The sequence below is a fragment of the Heterodontus francisci genome, chromosome 16 (genome assembly GCF_036365525.1).
Source record: "Heterodontus francisci isolate sHetFra1 chromosome 16, sHetFra1.hap1, whole genome shotgun sequence".
Lineage (NCBI taxonomy): Eukaryota > Metazoa > Chordata > Chondrichthyes > Heterodontiformes > Heterodontidae > Heterodontus > Heterodontus francisci.
The window spans coordinates 22,454,850-22,478,317 of record NC_090386.1 but is presented as its reverse complement, the minus strand read 5'-3'; the positions used below and the strand labels follow the sequence as shown (position 1 = coordinate 22,478,317).

The window sequence follows — 23,468 nt, the reverse complement described above, 5'->3', positions numbered from 1 at the left end:
AGCTCCAGGGACCTGGGTTCGATTCTGGGTACTGCCTGTGCGGAGTTTGCAAGTTCCCCCTGTGACCGCGTGGGTTTTCGCCGGGTGCTCCAGTTTCCTCCCACAGCCAAAGACTTGCAGGTGATAGGTAAATTGGCCATTGTAAATTGTCCCTAGTGTAGGTAGGTGGTAGGGAATATGGGATTACTGTAGGGTTAGTATAAATGGGTGGTTGTTGGTCGGCACAGACACGGTGGGCCGAAGGGCCTGTTTCAGTGCTGTATCTCTAAATAAATAAATAAATAATAACCTTTGCCAACTCACTTTCTGGGTTTACACATTATGAATGGCCACTTGAGCAAGGTAATGGAGAGAAACATACCTTTTCAATGGGTGAATAACTTCAGGGGATGATGGGAGAATGTTTATAAAAGGATAGTGAATTAGTTTTGGGTAATATTGAAAAATGTGATCATGAGAAGACTTCCCTCCTCAAACAGATTCATCCATCATTTGTCTGATTGCTATAGGTCTGCTCTTGCTAGGCATGAAACGACTGCTGTGTTAGCTTGTGATAACAACAATGATGGCCCTTCAAAGTAATTCACTGTATGTGAAGCAGATTGGGATGTTTCTGAGAACTCACTCACTCTTTCTCCCTCTTCCTCCCTGCCCTCCTCCCTCTTTAACAGGTCCACAGAAAGGGATTTTGATAAAGCAAGAGGACGACTGCAGATAAAATCCCTGACAGCTATTAGAAGATCAAAATAATTCCATTCAATAAAAAGAAAGAAGAAAGGAACAGTCCTGCCCTGTGTCAGCCTCAACCCTCATCTGTTCATCAACAAGCACTTAAATTCAAAAGCCCATCCCTCTCACTTAATTACAGACGCCCTTAAGACATTCAGATAATTTTCTGTTGTTACTTTTGAGTTTAGACTAGAGGGTGCTCCTCCCACACAAGCAGCCTCCTGCTGGCTCCGTCTGCACCAGACAACTGCACAGATTTACATGCAAAGAGATCGCAACTCCTGTAAGTGAAAGAACTCTCCAGCTCTCTCGCTTAACTGTGGGAATCAGTTCAGACAACATGGGTCCTGAACTATACCTTCACTTGGATAGCTTTGCACAGTGCCTGGGCAGCCTCGACTGAGCTGTAAAGAGGGGAAAGAAAGAGAGAGAGACAGAGAGAAAGAGAGACAGAGTGAAAGTGACCATGTTTGTGTAGAGGAGTCACACAGCAGTTCAACCTGAGAGGAAGAATGAGCCTCCTGCTGTTAATTAGAAAACCTGTGACAGGGCTTCTATGGATCTGCTTCTTACTGCAGTCGGTTTTGGGGAGTCTCACCACAGACAACGGGATTCATTCCAGTTTCATCCACGGACGCCTTAAGAGCCAGGAGAAGCGGGAAATGCAGAGAGAAATCCTCTCAATCCTGGGTCTGCATCACCGCCCCAGACCCCACTTGCACGGCAAGCACAATTCAGCACCCATGTTCATGCTGGATCTCTACAATTCCATGTTAATGGAGGAGGCGGAGGGCTACTCGTATCCTTACAGGGCCATCTTCACCACCCAAGGACCCCCTCTGGCCAGGCTACGTGACAGCACCTTTCTCAGTGATGCTGACATGGTCATGAGCTTCGTCAACCTGGGTGAGTCTAGAATGCTTCTTTTATTCAAAACACAGCCAGTCTACGAGCATGGATCTAAATCTTCAATGATGGGTCTTTTAGCACGGCTCTCTCAGTGCCGTACACTTAGCTGTAGGCAATTATAAACGTCCTCAATAAAACTTGGCATTTTGCCTGAGAATCCACTTCTGGTGGGAACCAAACTGTTAAAATTTTAAGTGTCCCTTTAACTCAAAGGCCAGCAAAGGATGCTGCATTAAAGACTGGTTTATTTATTTAGGAGTGACCTAATGAGTTAAATTGCTCTCCTCAATGTTTAATTAGCATTTTCTCCCTCCCACTCGTTGCTTAGCCTTTTGACTGCTCAAATAGATGGACAGTGGATTTTACTGATGGTTCTCCCCACGTACCTGCTTTCCAACCAGCCACTGGAAGCTACTGCCAGGTTGCGCTGTGGGTGTCAATTCCCCTCTCCCCACTCTCCCACACCCACTTGCTTTTTCCCTCATCGTAACCCCTACCTTCCTTTTAATGGAAAATATTTTACTGTCGCTTGGCATGAAAATAAAAGGAATAGGATGCAGCCTTGTGTTGGCACAGCAGGGCAGCAGGAACATGCCAGTTTGACACAGTGTACACACAGGGAACTTTAACAGAGTGACAATCACACAAATATAGATAGTATCTTTAAGATAATCGACAAAAGGAAATTGGATAAATAGTTGACAAGGAGAATGGGGAAAGAGCAGGGGAGTAAGACTAAATAGATAGCTCTTTCAAAGAGCTGGCACAGTACAATGGGCCGAATGGCTTCATTCCATGGTTCTTTCTCAATCTTGACTGTAAAGATCTAGCTCATGAGTTGAATTGCTCCAATAGTACTGTAAGGTTTTTTTTATACTGGTGCACGGTTGCTGTTTATGCAGTAGTTTAAGGGTTAACATCTCAGCTCATAGATAAATAATTTGTTGGAGGCAAGGGAATGTTTCCCGGTGAAGTATTCGCTCTGCAGACTATCTCCGCGCTGTTCTGTTCTGTGGAGCTGTTGAATGTAAACCTCAATTGGTGCAGTCACCTCAATCAATCTGAGCAGCTGTTTGATATTTATATTAATATTTCTGTTAACACTTTAAAGACTACTGGAGTATGCCTCCTCTCTTCCGCCTTCCCCTTCTCCCACACTCTTGTCTCCTGGGATACAGTTCCGCAGGTAGTGAAAGTCCTCCTTTACATTGCCCATTTTTCATATGTAAAGTGAAGGCGTTAAATGCTGACCATTGGGTGCAGACTTCACTGCTGAGCCAAGCTCTTGTCCTTAATCCAAACTTCACACAGGCACACTTTCCAGCAGTGTTGCATGGTGGTAATCAGGAGCAGGATTCTTTACATTTTCTAAACCAGAGTGCTAACAGCAGTTATATACCCTCTAAACTGCTGCCTGACTGAGATTGATTATCTTAACTTCAGACCGAAGCTTGACGCTGGGTCTGTCCTTTACTCCACAGCAACTGATAGTAATTGTTTAGAAACATCTCTCCTTGTTGCTATTAAAACACTTTCTGTACCTTCGACCCAGTATTTCACCTGCTCCGGATTTTGGGTCCCGAGGGTAGATTCTCATCTAGGGGATCAATGGATATGTGAGTTGGGCAGTTGCCATAATGGGCAGCTGTTCTGCAATGCCAGTTTTATGCCTAGGTGGCCATTTAAAAATCTGTCACAGTAATGTTACACATCTGTCAATGACAAACACGTCACATGTCTTGTGAATAGCATGCAATATGCCAGTCACGGCTGAATTTCCCAGGAGCTATTCCAGTTTAGACACCATTAGTTCAGCAGAAACTCCATCCAACAGGGCTCCCAGTAAAGTTACAGTGGATCAGTGAGAATAGCTGAGGAACCTCACCCCGTAAACATGTTTCTGGACTGTGTCCGAGCCTCAGGAAGTGAACTATATCGTCAGCTTCTGGGATTGATCTATGCCTGTAGATCAGCGAATGGTCTATGCCTTTAGCTCAGGAAGTAATCCAACAGATGGCTATAACTCTATGACGCTATGACACTGCCACACTGATCACTGTGTTGCCAGAGACCATGCTATCACTTCACTGAGTCCAGAATGACTAACAAGAGTAACAAAAATGAACCTGGCTAGTCTCCGCTCTTTATTTAATTTGCGTGGCACTGGCCAGGCTGGCATAAATTGCTACCCGACCCTCCTAAGATTTAGCTGGTGGTTGTCGCCAGCTGTGTTAGATCCAGCAGCACGAGAACAACACAAAAACAACTTAATATCATCACATGTACTGTTCACAGGAGCTGCAGCAGGTGTAGCCCCAACCTTCCTTATCCAGGACCTGGTCCCAAGTTAATCCCTGGCCTATACCCAGCGAGCTGATCTCAGCTAAGGCAGATATAGAGGTACTAGAAATAGCCAAGTGTTCCTGGGAAAGGGAAGATCAGCCAAGTGTGCACAGGCGGCTTCTGTTGCCTCTACTGCCCTCTAGCAGGTTGTTGAGGTTGCACATTACTCCTGATCCCTGTCCAGTGATTGTGCTGGACAGTGTGTGGAGTGAGGCCTCTGTCAGGTTGGGCTTTCTTTTGAGAGGGCATGGAACATGAAAAAAGAAAAGACTTGCATTTCTGTAGCGCCTTTCACTACCTCTGGACGTCCCAAAGCGCTTTACAGCCAATGAAGTATTTTTGAAGTGCAGTCACTGTTGTAAAGTAGGAAACACAGCAGACAATTTGTGCACAGCAAGCTCCCACAAACAGCAATGTGATAATGACCAGATAATCTACTTTTGGGATATTGGTTGAGAGATATTGGCCGGGAGATCTTTTTCAAAATAGTGTCATGGGATCTTTTACATCCACCTGAGACAGCAGACAGGGCCTAAGTTTAACTTCTCAACTGAAAGACAGCACCTCTGACACTGTAGCCCTCCCTCAGAACTGCACTAGGATGTCAGTTTACATGTATCTATGCTAATTGTTTCAACTATTCCTTGCTGTCGAAAATTCCACATTCTAACCATGCTGGATAAAGAAGTTTTTCCTGAACACAGTATTAGATTTATTAGGGACTATCATATTCATGGCTCTCGCTTAAGATTCCCCTACAAGAGGAAACATTTTCTCTAATGTCTACCATATCAAACACTCTGCATAATTGTAAAGACCTCTATTAGGTCACCCATCAGCCTTCTTTTCGAGAGAAAGGAGCCCCAGCCTTGTTTTAAAGTGGGGTGGGGGCAGGGTGTAATCATCCTTTCTCACACCCCAAGAGTTTCCACATATATATGAGACTATCAGTCTGGTGTCACTGATACCTGCTCAGTTCAGCCCAGCTTTACTTGATAACTGTCTGTCAATGGTCTTCAGCTGATATAAATTCAGTCATTTTGGCTGCAACTTTAATTTTACAGGGAGGGAAAGAATCAAAGCAAACGTCCTCCAACCTCTTCTGCAGTTTATGTGTAATTCGTAAAGATAGTTGAGTGGGTGGGTGCTATAGGAAGCGAGAGCAGCAGTAGGGACTCTGTAACTGGTCTCCACAGTCACTATCATTCCAACATTCACTGTCTGGACCCACATGAAGAACGGTTCCATTCTGAGGTACCGAGCCTTGGGAACTGTATGCCAGTGAAACCCAGGCTTTCACAGAGAGGGAATGAAACTGGAATTTGAGGGATGGGCCACCCAGTCAGACCCTGCATTTATTATTGAGTTAATATCTGCTAGCCCCACATCCTTGGGCTAGCTCCAGCTCAGAGGATGTCCAGGGAATCCATTGCAGACATTCACTATGTTGGAATTGCTTTGTAGGACGTGTGTGAGAGTAAGTAGCAACGGGGCTCCCTCTGGTTAAAAGCTCTCTGAACTCAGCATGTCTCTATCCAGCCAGGAGTCCAATGATAACTCACCAAACAAACCTGTCCTACTGTAATATACTCAAATACACGAGATCACCAAACCGGCCTCTCCCACTGTAATATAACGAAATATACCACATCACCAAACAGGCCTGTACCACTGTAATACACCCAAATACACCGCATCGCCATATCGGCCTGTCCCACTGTAATATAACCAAATACACCGCATCACCAAACTGCCCTGTCCCACTGTAATATACCCAAATACACCGCATCACCATATCGGCCTGTCCCACTGCAATATACCCCAATATACCACATCACCAAACTGCCCTGTCCCACTGTAATACAACCAAATACACCGCATCACCAAACCGACCTGTCCCACTGGAATATAACCAAATACACCACATCACCAAACGGCCCTGTCCCACTGTAATATACCCCAAAATACCACATCACCAAACTGCCCTGTCCCACCGTAATATACCCAAATAAACCACATCACCAAACCGCCCTGTTCCACTGTAATATACCCAAATATACCACATCACCAATCCGGCCTGTCCCACTGCAATATACTCAAATATACCACATCACCAAACCGGCCTGTTCCACTGTAATATACCCAAATATATCAAATCACCAAAACGTCCTGCCCCACTGTAATATAACCATATACACCACATCACCAAACCGGTCTGTCTCACTGTAATATACTCAAATATAACACATCACCAAACCGGCCTGTCCCTCTGTAATATACCCAAATACTCCGCATCGCCAAATCAGCCTGTCCCACTGTAATATAACCAAATACACCACATCACCAAACCGGCCTTTCCCACTGTAATAAAACGAAATACACCACATCACCAAACCGGTCTGACCCACTGTAACATAAACAAATACACTGCATCACCAAACCGGCCTGTCCCACTGTAATATACCCATAATATTCCACAACACCAAACCAGCCTGTCCCACTGTAATATACCCAAATATACCACATCACCAAACCGGCCTGTCCCACTGTAATATACCCATAATATACCACATCACCAAACCGGTCTGTCCCACTGTAATATACCCAAATATACCACATCACCAAACCGCTCTGTCCCACTGTAATATACCCAAATACACCGCATCGCCAAATCAGCCTGTCCCACTGTAATATAACCAAATACAACACATCACCAAACCGGTCTCTCCCACTGTAATATATACAAATATACCACATCACCAAACCGACCTATCCCACTGTAATATAATCAAATACACCACATCACCAAAACGGCCTCTCCCACTGTAATATACCCAAATACAAGACATCACCAAACCTGCCAGTCCAACTGTAACATAACCAAATACACCACATCACCAAACCAACCTGTTGCACTGTAATATAATCAAATACACCACATCACCAAAACGGCCTCTCCCACTGTAATATACCCAAATACAAGACATCACCAAACCTGCCAGTCCCACTGTAATATAACCAAATACACCACATCACCAAACCGACCTGTCGCACTGTAATATAATCAAATACACCACATCACCAAAACGGCCTCTCCCACTGTAATATACCCAAATACAAGACATCACCAAACCTGCCAGTCCCACTGTAATATAACCAAATATACCACAGCACCAAACCGGCCAATCCCACTGTAATATAACCATGTACACCACATCACCAAACCGGCCTGTCCCACTGTAATATACCTAAATATCCCGCATTGCCAAAACGGACTCTCCCACTGTAATATAACCAAAAATTCGACATCACCAAACTGCCCTGTCCCACTGTAATATAACCAAATATACCACATCATCAAACCGACCTCTCCCACTGTAATATAACCAAATACACCACATCAACAAACCGGTCTGTCCCACTGTAATATACCCAAATATCCCGCATCGCCAAACCGGCCTCTCCCACTGTAAAATAACCAAGTACACGACATCACCAAACCAGCCAGTCCCTCCGTAACATAACCAAATACACCACATCACCAAACCGACCTGTCCCACTGTAATATACTCAAATATACCACATCACCAAACCGGCCTCTCCAACTGTAATATAACAGAATATACCACATCACCAAAGCAGCCTGTCCCACTGTAATAAACCCAAATATACCACATCACCAAACCGGCCTGTCCCACTGTATCATACCTAAATACACCACATCACCAAACCGACCTGTCCCACGGTAATATAACCAAATACAACACATCACCAAAACGGCATCTTCCACTGTAATATAACAACATACAACACATCACCAAACCGACCTGTCCCACTGTAATATTACCAAATACACCACATCACCAAAACGGCCTCTCCCACTGTAATATAACCAAGTACACCACATCACCAAAACGGCCACTCCCACTGTAATATAAACAAATACACGACATCACCAAACCGGCCAGTCCCACTGTAATATAAACAAATACACCACATCACCAAACCGGCCTGTCCCACTCGAATATAACCAAATACACCACATCACCAAACCGGCTTGTCCCACTCTAATATAACCAAATACACCACATCACCAAACCGGTCTGACCCACTGTAATATAACCAAATACACCACATCACCAAACCGGTCTGACCCACTGTAATATAACCAAATACACCACATCATCAAACCAGCCTGTCCCACGATAATATTCCCAATTATACCAAATCACCAAAACGTCCTGTCCCACTGTAATATAACCAAATACACCACATCACCATATCGGTCTGTCCCACTGTAGTATAACCAAATACACCACATCACCAATCCGGCATGTCCCACTGTAATATACTCAAATATACCACATCACCAAACCGGCATGTCCCACTGTAATATAAGGAAATATACCACATCACCAAACCGGCCTGTACCACTGTGATATACCCAAATACACCACATCACCAAACCGGTCTGTCCCACTGTAGTATAACCAAATACACCACATCACCAATCCGGCATGTCCCACTGTAATATACTCAAATATACCACATCACCAAACCGGCATGTCACACTGTAATATAAGGAAATATACCACATCACCAAACCGGCCTCTCCCACTGTAATATACCCAAATACAAGACATCACCAAACCTGCCAGTCCCACTGTAATATAACCAAATATACCACAGCACCAAACCGGCCAATCCCACTGTAATATAACCAAGTACACCACATCACCAAACCGGCCTGTCCCACTGTAATATACCTAAATATCCCGCATCGCCAAAACGGACTCTCCCACTGTAATATAACCAAAAATTCGACATCACCAAACTGCCCTGTCCCACTGTAATATAACCAAATATACCACATCATCAAACCGACCTGTCCCACTGTAATATAACCAAATACACCAATACACCTAACCGACCTCTCCCACTGTAATATAACCAAATACACCACATCACCAAACCGGTCTGTCCCACTGTAATATACCCAAATATCCCGCATCGCCAAAGCGGCCTCTCCCACTGTAAAATAACCAAGTACACGACATCACCAAACCAGCCAGTCCCCCCGTAACATAACCAAATACACCACATCACCAAACCGACCTGTCCCACTGTAATATAACCAAATACATCACATCACCAAACCAGTCTGTCCCACTGTAATATACTCAAATATACCACATCACCAAACCGGCCTCTCCAACTGTAATGTAACAGAATATACCACATCACCAAAGCAGCCTGTCCCACTGTAATAAACCCAAATATACCACATCACCAAACCGGCCTGTCCCACTGTATCATACCTAAATACACCACATCACCAAACCGACCTGTCCCACGGTAATATAACCAAATACAACACATCACCAAAACGGCATCTTCCACTGTAATATAACCACATACAACACATCACCAAACCGACCTGTCCCACTGTAATATAAACAAATACACCACATCACCAAAACGGCCACTCCCACTGTAATATAAACAAATACACGACATCACCAAACCGGCCAGTCCCACTGTAATATAAACAAATACACCACATCACCAAACCGGCCTGTCCCACTCTAATATAACCAAATACACCACATCACCAAACCGGCCTGTCCCACTCTAATATAACCAAATACACCACATCACCAAACCGGTCTGACCCACTGTAATATAACCAAATACACCACATCATCAAACCAGCCTGTCCCACGATAATATTCCCAATTATACCAAATCACCAAAACGTCCTGTCCCACTGTAATATAACCAAATACACCACATCACCAATCCGGCATGTCCCACTGTAATATACTCAAATATACCACATCACCAAACCGGCATGTCCCACTGTAATATAAGGAAATATACCACATCACCAAACCGGCCTGTACCACTGTGATATACCCAAATACACCGCATCGCCAAATCGGCCTGTCCCACTGTAATATAACCAATTACACCGCATCACCAAACTGCCCTGTCCCACTGGAATATACCCAAATATACCACATCACCAAACCGGCCTGTCCCACTGTAATATATCCATTTACACCACATCACCAAACCGGCATATCCCACTGTAATAAAACGAAATACACCACATCACCAATCCGGCCTGTCCCACTGTAATATACTCAAATATACCACATCACCAAACCGGCATGTCCCACTGTAATATAAGGAAATATACCACATCACCAAACCGGCCTGTACCACTGTGATATACCCAAATACACCACATCACCAAACCGGTCTGACCCACTGTAACATAAACAAATACACTGCATCACCAAACCGGCCTGTCCCACTGTAATATACCCATAATATACCACATCACCAAACCGCCCTGTCCCACTGTAATATACCCAAATAAACCACATCACCAAACCGACCTGTCCCACTGTAATATAACCAAATACACCACATCACCAAACCGGTCTGACCCACTGTAATATAAACAAATACACTGTATCACCAAACCGGCCGGTCCCACTGTAATATACCCATAATATACCACATCACCAAACCGCCCTGTCCCACTGCAATATATCCAAATAAACCACATCATCAAACCGACCTGTCCCATTGTAATATATACAAATACACCACATCACCAAACTGACCTCTCCCACTGTAATATAACCAAATACACCACATCACCAAACCAGTCTGTCTCACTGTAATATACTCAAATATACCACATCACCAAACCGACCTATCCCACTGTAATATAATCAAATACACCACATCACCAAAACGGCCTCTCCCACTGTAATATACCCAAATACAAGACATCACCAAACCTGCCAGTCCCACTGTAATATAACCAAATACACCACATCACCAAACCGACCTGTCGCACTGTAATATAATCAAATACACCACATCACCAAAACGGCCAGTCCCACTATAATATACCCAAATATACCACATCACCAAACAGGCCTGTCCCACTGTAATATACCCAAATATACCACATCACCAAACCGGCCTGTCCCACTGTAATATACCTAAATACACCACATCACAAAACCAACCTGTCCCACTGTAATATAACCAAATATACCACATCACCAAACCGACCTATCCCACTGTAATATAATCAAATACACCACATCACCAAAACGGCCTCTCCCACTGTAATATACCCAACTACAAGACATCACCAAACCTGCCAGTCCCACTGTAATATAACCAAATATACCACATCACCAAACCAACCTATCCCATTGTAATATAATCAAAAACACCACATCACCAAAACGGCCACTCCCACTGTAATATACCCAAATACAAGACATCACCAAACCTGCCAGTCTCACTGTAATACAACCAAATATACCACAGCACCAAACCGGCCACTCCCACTGTAATATAACCAAGTACACCACAGCACCAAACCGGCCAATCCCACTGTAATATAACCAAATACACCACATCACCAATCCGGCCTGTCCCACTGTAATATACTCAAATATACCACATCACCAATCCGGCCTGTCCCACTGTAATATACTCAAATATACCACATCACCAAACCAGCCTGTCCCACTGTAATATAAGGAAATATACCACATCACCAAACCGGCCTGTACCACTGTGATATACCCAAATACACCGCATCGCCAAATCGGCCTGTCCCACTGTAATATAACCAATTACACCGAATCACCAAACTGCCCTGTCCCACTGTAATATACCCAAATATACCACATCACCAAAACGGCCTGTCCCACTGTAATATACCCAAATACAAGACATCACCAAACCTGCCAGTCCCACTGTAATATAACCAAATACACCACATCACCAAACCGACCTGTCGCACTGTAATATAATCAAATACACCACATCACCAAAACGGCCTCTCCCACTGTAATATACCCAAATACAAGACATCACCAAACCTGCCAGTCCCACTGTAATATAACCAAATATACCACAGCACCAAACCGGCTAATCCCACTGTAATATAACCAAGTACACCACATCATCAAACCGGCCAGTCCCACTATAATATACCCAAATATACCACATCACCAAACCAGCCTGGCCCACTGTAATATACTCAAATATACCACATCACCAAACCGGCTTTTCCCACTGTAATATACCCAAATACACCGCATCGCCAAATCGGCCTGTCCCACTGCAATATAACCAAATACACCGCATCACCAAACTGCCCTGTCCCACTGTAATATACCCAAATACACCACATCACCAAACAGGCTTGTCCCACTGTAATATACCCAAATATACCACATCACCAAACCGCTCTGTCCCACTGCAATATACCCAAATAACCCACCTCATCAAACCGACCTGTCCCACTGTAATATAACCAAATACACCACATCACCAAACCAGTCTGTCTCACTGTAATATACTCAAATATACCACATCACCAAAACGGCCTCTCCCACTGTAATATACCCAAATACAAGACATCACCAAACCTGCCAGTCCCACTGTAATATAACCAAATACACCAAATCACCAAACCAGTCTGTCTCACTGTAATATACTCAAATATACCACATCACCAAACCGACCTGTCGCACTGTAATATAATCAAATACGCCACATCACCAAAACGGCCTCTCCCACTGTAATATACCCAAATACAAGACATCACCAAACCTGCCAGTCCCACTGTAATATAACCAAATATACCACAGCACCAAACCGGCCAATCCCACTGTAATATAACCAAATATACCACAGCACCAAACCGGCCAATCCCACTGTAATATAACCAAGTACACCACATCACCAAACCGGCCTGTCCCACTGTAATATACCTAAATATCCCGCATCGCCAAAACGGACTCTCCCACTGTAATATAACCAAAAATTCGACATCACCAAACTGCCCTGTCCCACTGTAATATAACCAAATATACCACATCATCAAACCGACCTGTCCCACTGTAATATAACCAAATACACCAATACACCAAACCGACCTCTCCCACTGTAATATAACCAAATACACCACATCACCAAACCGGTCTGTCCCACTGTAATATACCCAAATATCCCGCATCGCCAAAGCGGCCTCTCCCACTGTAAAATAACCAAGTACACGACATCACCAAACCGACCTGTCCCACTGTAATATAACCAAATACATCACATCACCAAACCAGTCTGTCCCACTGTAATATACTCAAATATACCACATCACCAAACCGGCCTCTCCAACTGTAATATAACAGAATATACCACATCACCAAAGCAGCCTGTCCCACTGTAATAAACCCAAATATACCACATCACCAAACCGGCCTGTCCCACTGTATCATACCTAAATACACCACATCACCAAACCGACCTGTCCCACGGTAATATAACCAAATACAACACATCACCAAAACGGCATCTTCCACTGTAATATAACCACATACAACTCATCACCAAACCGACCTGTCCCACTGTAATATTACCAAATACACCACATCACCAAAATGGCCTCTCCCACTGTAATATAACCAAGTACACCACATCACCAAAACGGCCACTCCCACTGTAATATAAACAAATACACGACATCACCAAACCGGCAAGTCCCACTGTAATATAAACAAATACACCACATCACCAAACCGGCCTGTCCCACTCTAATATAACCAAATACACCACATCACCAAACCGGCCTGTCCCACTCTAATATAACCAAATACACCACATCACCAAACCGGCCTGTCCCACTCTAATATAACCAAATACACCACATCACCAAACCGGCCTGTCCCACTCTAATATAACCAAATACACCACATCACCAAACCGGCCTGTCCCACTCTAATATAACCAAATACACCACATCACCAAACCGGTCTGACCCACTGTAATATAACCAAATACACCACATCACCAAACTGGTCTGACCCACTCTAATATAACCAAATACACCACATCATCAAACCAGCCTGTCCCACGATAATATTCCCAATTATACCAAATCACCAAAACGTCCTGTCCCACTGTAATATAACCAAATACACCACATCACCATATCGGTCTGTCCCACTGTAGTATAACCAAATACACCACATCACCAATCCGGCATGTCCCACTGTAATATAAGGAAATATACCACATCACCAAACCGGCCTGTACCACTGTGATATACCCAAATACACCGCATCGCCAAATCGGCCTGTCCCACTGTAATATAACCAATTACACCGCATCACCAAACTGCCCTGTCCCACTGTAATATACCCAAATATACCACATCACCAAACCGGCCTGTCCCACTGTATTATATCCATTTACACCACATCACCAAACCGGCATATCCCACTGTAATAAAACGAAATACACCACATCACCAATCCGGCCTGTCCCACTGTAATATACTCAAATATACCACATCACCAAACCGGCATGTCCCACTGTAATATAAGGAAATATACCACATCACCAAACCGGCCTGTACCACTGTGATATACCCAAATACACCACATCACCAAACCGGTCTGACCCACTGTAACATAAACAAATACACTGCATCACCAAACCGGCCTGTCCCACTGTAATATACCCATAATATACCACATCACCAAACCGCCCTGTCCCACTGTAATATACCCAAATAAACCACATCACCAAACCGACCTGTCCCACTCTAATATAACCAAATACACCACATCACCAAACCGGTCTGACCCACTGTAATATAAACAAATACACTGCATCACCAAACCGGCCGGTCCCACTGTAATATACCCATAATATACCACATCACCAAACCGCCCTGTCCCACTGCAAAATACCCAAATAAACCACATCATCAAACCGACCTGTCCCACTGTAATATATACAAATACACCACATCACCAAACTGCCCTGTCCCACTGGAATATACCCAAATACACCACATCACCAAACCAGTCTGTCTCATTGTAATATACTCAAATATACCACATCACCAAACCGACCTATCCCACTGTAATATAATCAAATACACCACATCACCAAAACGGCCTCTCCCACTGTAATATACCCAAATACAAGACATCAACAAACCTGCCAGTCCCACTGTAACATAACCAAATACACCACATCACCAAACCGACCTGTTACACTGTAATATAATCAAATACACCACATCACCAAAACGGCCTCTCCCACTGTAATATACCCAAATACAAGACATCACCAAACCTGCCAGTCCCACTGTAATATAACCAAATATACCACATCACCAAACCGACCTATCCCATTGTAATATAATCAAAAACACCACATCACCAAACCGGCCTGTCCCACTCTAATATAACCAAATACACCACATCACCAAACCGGTCTGACCCACTGTAATATAACCAAATACACCACATCATCAAACCAGCCTGTCCCACGATAATATTCCCAATTATACCAAATCACCAAAACGTCCTGTCCCACTGTAATATAACCAAATACACCACATCACCAAACCGGTCTGTCCCACTGTAGTATAACCAAATACACCACATCACCAATCCGGCATGTCCCACTGTAATATACTCAAATATACCACATCACCAAACCGGCATGTCCCACTGTAATATAAGGAAATATACCACATCACCAAACCGGCCTGTACCACTGTGATATACCCAAATACACCGCATCGCCAAATCGGCCTGTCCCACTGTAATATAACCAATTACACCGCATCACCAAACTGCCCTGTCCCACTGTAATATACCCAAATATACCACATCACCAAACCGGCCTGTCCCACTGTAATATATCCATTTACACCACATCACCAAACCGGCATATCCCACTGTAATAAAACGAAATACACCACATCACCAATCCGGCCTGTCCCACTGTAATATACTCAAATATACCACATCACCAAACCGGCATGTCCCACTGTAATATAAGGAAATATACCACATCACCAAACCGGCCTGTACCACTGTGATATACCCAAATATACCACATCATCAAACCGACCTGTCCCACTGTAATATAACCAAATACACCAATACACCAAACCGACCTCTCCCACTGTAATATAACCAAATACACCACATCACCAAACCGGTCTGTCCCACTGTAATATACCCAAATATCCCGCATCGCCAAACCGGCCTCTCCCACTGTAAAATAACCAAGTACATGACATCACCAAACCAGCCAGTCCCTCCGTAACATAACCTAATACACCACATCACCAAACCGACCTGTCCCACTGTAATATAACCAAATACATCACATCACCAAACCAGTCTGTCCCACTGTAATATACTCAAATATACCACATCACCAAACCGGCCTCTCCAACTGTAATATAACAGAATATACCACATCACCAAAGCAGCCATGCCACTGTAATAAACCCAAATATACCACATCACCAAACCGGCCTGTCCCACTGTATCATACCTAAATACACCACATCACCAAACCGACCTGTCCCACGGTAATATAACCAAATACAACACATCACCAAAACGGCATCTTCCACTGTAATATAACCACATACAACACATCACCAAACCGACCTGTCCCACTGCAATATAACCAAATACACCACATCACCAAAACGGCCTCTCCCACTGTAATATAACCAAGTACACCACATCACCAAAACGGCCACTCCCACTGTAATATAAACAAATACACGACATCACCAAACCGGCCAGTCCCACTGTAATATAAACAAATACACCACATCACCAAACCGGCCTGTCCCACTCTAATATAACCAAATACACCACATCACCAAACCGGCCTGTCCCACTCTAATATAACCAAATACACCACATCACCAAACCGGTCTGACCCACTGTAATATAACCAAATACACCACATCACCAAACCGGTCTGTCCCACTGTAGTATAACCAAATACACCACATCACCAATCCGGCATGTCCCACTGTAATATACTCAAATATACCACATCACCAAACCGGCATGTCCCACTGTAATATAAGGAAATATACCACATCACCAAACCGGCCTGTACCACTGTGATATACCCAAATACACCGCATCGCCAAATCGGCCTGTCCCACTGTAATATAACCAATTACACCGCATCACCAAACTGCCCTGTCCCACTGGAATATACCCAAATATACCACATCACCAAACCGGCCTGTCCCACTGTAATATATCCATTTACACCACATCACCAAACCGGCATATCCCACTGTAATAAAACGAAATACACCACATCACCAATCCGGCCTGTCCCACTGTAATATACTCAAATATACCACATCACCAAACCGGCATGTCCCACTGTAATATAAGGAAATATACCACATCACCAAACCGGCCTGTACCACTGTGATATACCCAAATACACCACATCACCAAACCGGTCTGACCCACTGTAACATAAACAAATACACTGCATCACCAAACCGGCCTGTCCCACTGTAATATACCCATAATATACCACATCACCAAACCGCCCTGTCCCACTGTAATATACCCAAATAAACCACTTCACCAAACCGACCTGTCCCACTGTAATATAACCAAATACACCACATCACCAAACCGGTCTGACCCACTGTAATATAAACAAATACACTGCATCACCAAACCGGCCGGTCCCACTGTAATATACCCATAATATACCACATCACCAAACCGCCCTGTCCCACTGCAATATACCCAAATAAACCACATCATCAAACCGACCTGTCCCACTGTAATATATACAAATACACCACATCACCAAACTGCTCTGTCCCACTGGAATATACCCAAATACACCACATCACCAAACCAGTCTGTCTCATTGTAATATACTCAAATATACCACATCACCAAACCGACCTATCCCACTGTAATATAATCAAATACACCACATCACCAAAACGGCCTTTCCCACTGTAATATACCCAAATACAAGACATCACCAAACCTGCCAGTCCCACTGTAACATAACCAAATACACCACATCACCAAACCGACCTGTTGCACTGTAATATAATCAAATACACCACATCACCAAAACGGCCTCTCCCACTGTAATATACCCAAATACAAGACATCACCAAACCTGCCAGTCCCACTGTAATATAACCAAATATACCACATCACCAAACCGACCTATCCCATTGTAATATAATCAAAAACACCACATCAACAAAACGGCCTGTCCCACTGTAATATACCCAAATACAAGACATCACCAAACCTGCCAGTCCCACTGTAATACAACCAAATATACCACAGCACCAAACCGGCCAATCCCACTGTAATATAACCAAATACACCACATCACCAATCCGGTTGTCCCACTGTAATATACTCAAATATACCACATCACCAAACCGGCATGTCCCACTGTAATATAAGGAAATATACCACATCACCAAACCGGCCTGTACCACTGTGATATACCCAAATACACCGCATCGCCAAATCGGCCTGTCCCACTGTAATATAACCAATTACACCGCATCACCAAACTGCCCTGTCCCACTGTAATATACCCAAATATACCACATCACCAAAACGGCCTGTCCCACTGTAATATATCCATTTACACCACATCACCAAACCGGCATATCCCACTGTAATAAAACGAAATACACCACATCACCAAACCGACTTGTCCCAAAGTAATATAACCAAATACACCACATCACCAAACCGGTCTGACCCACTGTAATATAAACAAATACACTGCATCACCAAACCGCCCTGTCCCACTGCAATATACCCAAATAAACCACATCATCAAACCGACCTGTCCCACTGTAATAAAAACAAATACACCACATCGCCAAACTGACCTCTCCCACTGTAATATAACCAAATACACCACATCACCAAACCAGTCTGTCTCACTGTAATATACTCAAATATACTACATCACCAAACCGACCTATCCCACTGTAATATAATCAAATACACCACATCACCAAAACGGCCTCTCCCACTGTAATATACCCAAATACAAGACATCACCAAACCGGCCTGTCCCACTGTAATATAACCAAATACACCACATCACCAAACCGACCTGTCGCACTGTAATATAAAAAAATACACCACATCACCAAAACGGCCAGTCCCACTATAATATACCCAAATATACCACATCACCAAACAGGCCTGTCCCACTGTAATATACCCAAATATACCACATCACCAAACCGTCCTTTCCCACTGTAATATACCTAAATACACCACATCACCAAACCGACCTGTCCCACTGTAATATAAGCAAATATACCACATCACCAAACCGGCTTTTCCCACTGTAATATACCCAAATACACCGCATCGCCAAATCGGCCTGTCCCACTGTAATATAACCAAATACACCGCATCACCAAACTGCCCTGTCCCACTGTAATATACCCAAATACACCACATCACCAAACAGGCTTGTCCCACTGTAATATACCCAAATATACCACATCACCAAACCGGCCTGTCCCGCTGTAATATACCTAAATACACCACATCACCAAACAGACCTGTCCCACTGTAATATACCCAAATATACCACATCACCAAACTGGCCTGTCCCACTATAATATAACCAAATATACCACATCACCAAACCGGCCTGTCCCGCTGTAATATACCCAAATATACCACATCACCAAACCTGCCAGTCCCACTGTAATATAACCAAATATACCACATCACCAAACCAACCTATCCCACTGTAATATAATCAAATACACCACATCACCAAAACGGCCTCTCCCACTGTAATATACCCAAATACAAGACATCACCAAACCGGCCTGTCCCACTGTAATATAACTAAATATCCCGTATCGCCAAAACGAACTCTCCCACTGCAATATACCCAAATATACCACATCACCAAACAGGCCTGTCCCACTGTAATATACCCAAATATACCACATCACCAAACCGGCCTGTCCCACTGTAATATACCTAAATACACCACATCACCAAACCGACCTGTCCCACTGTAATATAAGCAAATATACCACGACACCAAACCAGCCTGTCCCACTGTAATATAAGCAAATATACCACATCACCAAACCGGCTTTTCCCACTGTAATATACCCAAATACACCGCATCGCCAAATCGGCCTGTCCCACTGCAATATAACCAAATACACCGCATCACCAAACTGCCCTGTCCCACTGTAATATACCCAAATACACCACATCACCAAACCAGTCTGTCTCATTGTAATATACTCAAATATACCACATCACCAAACCGACCTATCCCACTGTAATATAATCAAATACACCACATCACCAAAACGGCCTCTCCCACTGTAATATACCCAAATACAAGACATCACCAAACCTGCCAGTCCCACTGTAACATAACCAAATACACCACATCACCAAACCGACCTGTTGCACTGTAATATAATCAAATACACCACATCACCAAAACGGCCTCTCCCACTGTAATATACCCAAATACAAGACATCACCAAACCTGCCAGTCCCACTGTAATATAACCAAATATACCACATCACCAAACCGACCTATCCCATTGTAATATAATCAAAAACACCACATCAACAAAACGGCCTCTCCCACTGTAATATACCCAAATACAAGACATCACCAAACCTGCCAGTCCCACTGTAATACAACCAAATATACCACAGCACCAAACCGGCCAATCCCACTGTAATATAACCAAATACACCACATCACCAATCCGGTTGTCCCACTGTAATATACTCAAATATACCACATCACCAAACCGGCATGTCCCACTGTAATATAAGGAAATATACCACATCACCAAACCGGCCTGTACCACCGTGATATACCCAAATACACCGCATCGCCAAATCGGCCTGTCCCACTGTAATATAACCAATTACACCGCATCACCAAACTGCCCTGTCCCACTGTAATATACCCAAATATACCACATCACCAAAACGGCCTGTCCCACTGTAATATATCCATTTACACCACATCACCAAACCGGCATATCCCACTGTAATAAAACGAAATACACCACATCACCAAACCGACCTGTCCCAAAGTAATATAACCAAATACACCACATCACCAAACCGGTCTGACCCACTGTAATATAAACAAATACACTGCATCACCAAACCGCCCTGTCCCACTGCAATATACCCAAATAAACCACATCATCAAACCGACCTGTCCCACTGTAATAAAAACAAATACACCACATCGCCAAACTGACCTCTCCCACTGTAATATAACCAAATACACCACATCACCAAACCAGTCTGTCTCACTGTAATATACTCAAATATACTACATCACCAAACCGACCTATCCCACTGTAATATAATCAAATACACCACATCACCAAAACGGCCTCTCCCACTGTAATATACCCAAATACAAGACATCACCAAACCGGCCTGTCCCACTGTAATATAACCAAATACACCACATCACCAAACCGACCTGTCGCACTGTAATATAAAAAAATACACCACATCACCAAAACGGCCAGTCCCACTATAATATACCCAAATATACCACATCACCAAACAGGCCTGTCCCACTGTAATATACCCAAATATACCACATCACCAAACCGGCCTTTCCCACTGTAATATACCTAAATACACCACATCACCAAACCGACCTGTCCCACTGTAATATAAGCAAATATACCACATCACCAAACCGGCTTTTCCCACTGTAATATACCCAAATACACCGCATCGCCAAATCGGCCTGTCCCACTGTAATATAACCAAATACACCGCATCACCAAACTGCCCTGTCCCACTGTAATATACGCAAATACACCACATCACCAAACAGGCTTGTCCCACTGTAATATACCCAAATATACCACATCACCAAACCGGCCTGTCCCGCTGTAATATACCTAAATACACCACATCACCAAACCGACCTGTCCCACTGTAATATACCCAAATATACCACATCACCAAACTGGCCTGTCCCACTATAATATAACCAAATATACCACATCACCAAACCAGCCTGTCCCGCTGTAATATACCCAAATATACCACATCACCAAACCTGCCAGTCCCACTGTAATATAACCAAATATACCACATCACCAAACCAACCTATCCCACTGTAATATAATCAAATACACCACATCACCAAAACGGCCTCTCCCACTGTAATATACCCAAATACAAGACATCACCAAACCGGCCTGTCCCACTGTAATATAACTAAATATCCCGTATCGCCAAAACGAACTCTCCCACTGCAATATACCCAAATATACCACATCACCAAACAGGCCTGTCCCACTGTAATATACCCAAATATACCACATCACCAAACCGGCCTGTCCCACTGTAATATACCTAAATACACCACATCACCAAACCAGCCTGTCCCACTGTAATATAAGCAAATATACCACATCACCAAACCGGCTTTTCCCACTGTAATATACCCAAATACACCGCATCGCCAAATCGGCCTGTCCCACTGCAATATAACCAAATACACCGCATCACCAAACTGCCCTGTCCCACTGTAATATACCCAAATACACCACATCACCAAACAGGCTTGTCCCACTGTAATATAACCAAATACACCACATCACCAAACCGGTCTGTCACACATGCAATATACTCAAATATACCACATCACCAAACCGGCCTGTCCCACTGTAATATACTCAAATATACCACATCACCAAACCGGCCTGTCCCACTGTAATATAACCAAATATACCACATCACCAAACCGGTCTGTCCCACTGTAATATAACCAAATATACCACATCACCAAACCAGCCTGTCCCGCTGTAATATACCCAAATACACCGCATCGCCAAATCAGCCTGTCCCACTGTAATATAACCAAAAATACCACATCACCAAACAGGCCTGTTCCACTGTAATATAACCAAATACATCACATCACCAAACCAGCCTGTCCCACTGTAATAAACCCAAATATACCACATCACCAAACCGGCCTGTCCCACTGTAATATACCCAAATATACCACATCACCAAACAGGCCTGTCCCACTGTAATATACCCAAATAAACTACATCACCAAACCGGTCTGTCCCACTGTAATATACCCAAATACACCACATCACAAAAACGACCTGTCCCGCTCTAATATAACCAAATACACCACATCACCAAACCGACCAGTCCCACTGTAACATAACCACATACATCACATCACCAAACCGGCCTCTCCCACTGTAATATAACCAAATATACCACATCACCAAACCAGCCTGTCCCACTGTAATAAACCCAAATACACCACATCACCAAACAGGCCTGTCCCACTGTAATATACCCAAATAAACCACATCACCAAACCGGCCTGTCCCACTGTAATATACCCAAATATACCACATCTCCAAACCGGTCTGTCCCACTGTAATATAACCAAATACACCACATCACCAAACCGGTCTGTCACACATGCAATATACTCAAATATACCACATCACCAAACCGGCCTGTCCCACTGTAATATACTCAAATATACCACATCACCAAACCGGCCTGTCCCACTGTAAT

General features: G+C 43.7%; 1 protein-coding gene across 1 annotated transcript in view; it reads left to right on the top strand.

Annotated features, from left to right (window-relative positions):
* Positions 1-985: 985 nt before the first annotated feature.
* The window catches only part of bmp7b (bone morphogenetic protein 7b), a 300,611-nt gene continuing 278,128 nt past the window's right edge, over positions 986-23,468 (top strand). The window contains exon 1 of the mRNA XM_068048039.1: positions 986-1,635. Coding sequence (XP_067904140.1) covers positions 1,242-1,635 — 394 coding nt within the window. The 5' untranslated portion in view covers positions 986-1,241. The remainder of the gene's footprint in view (positions 1,636-23,468) is intronic.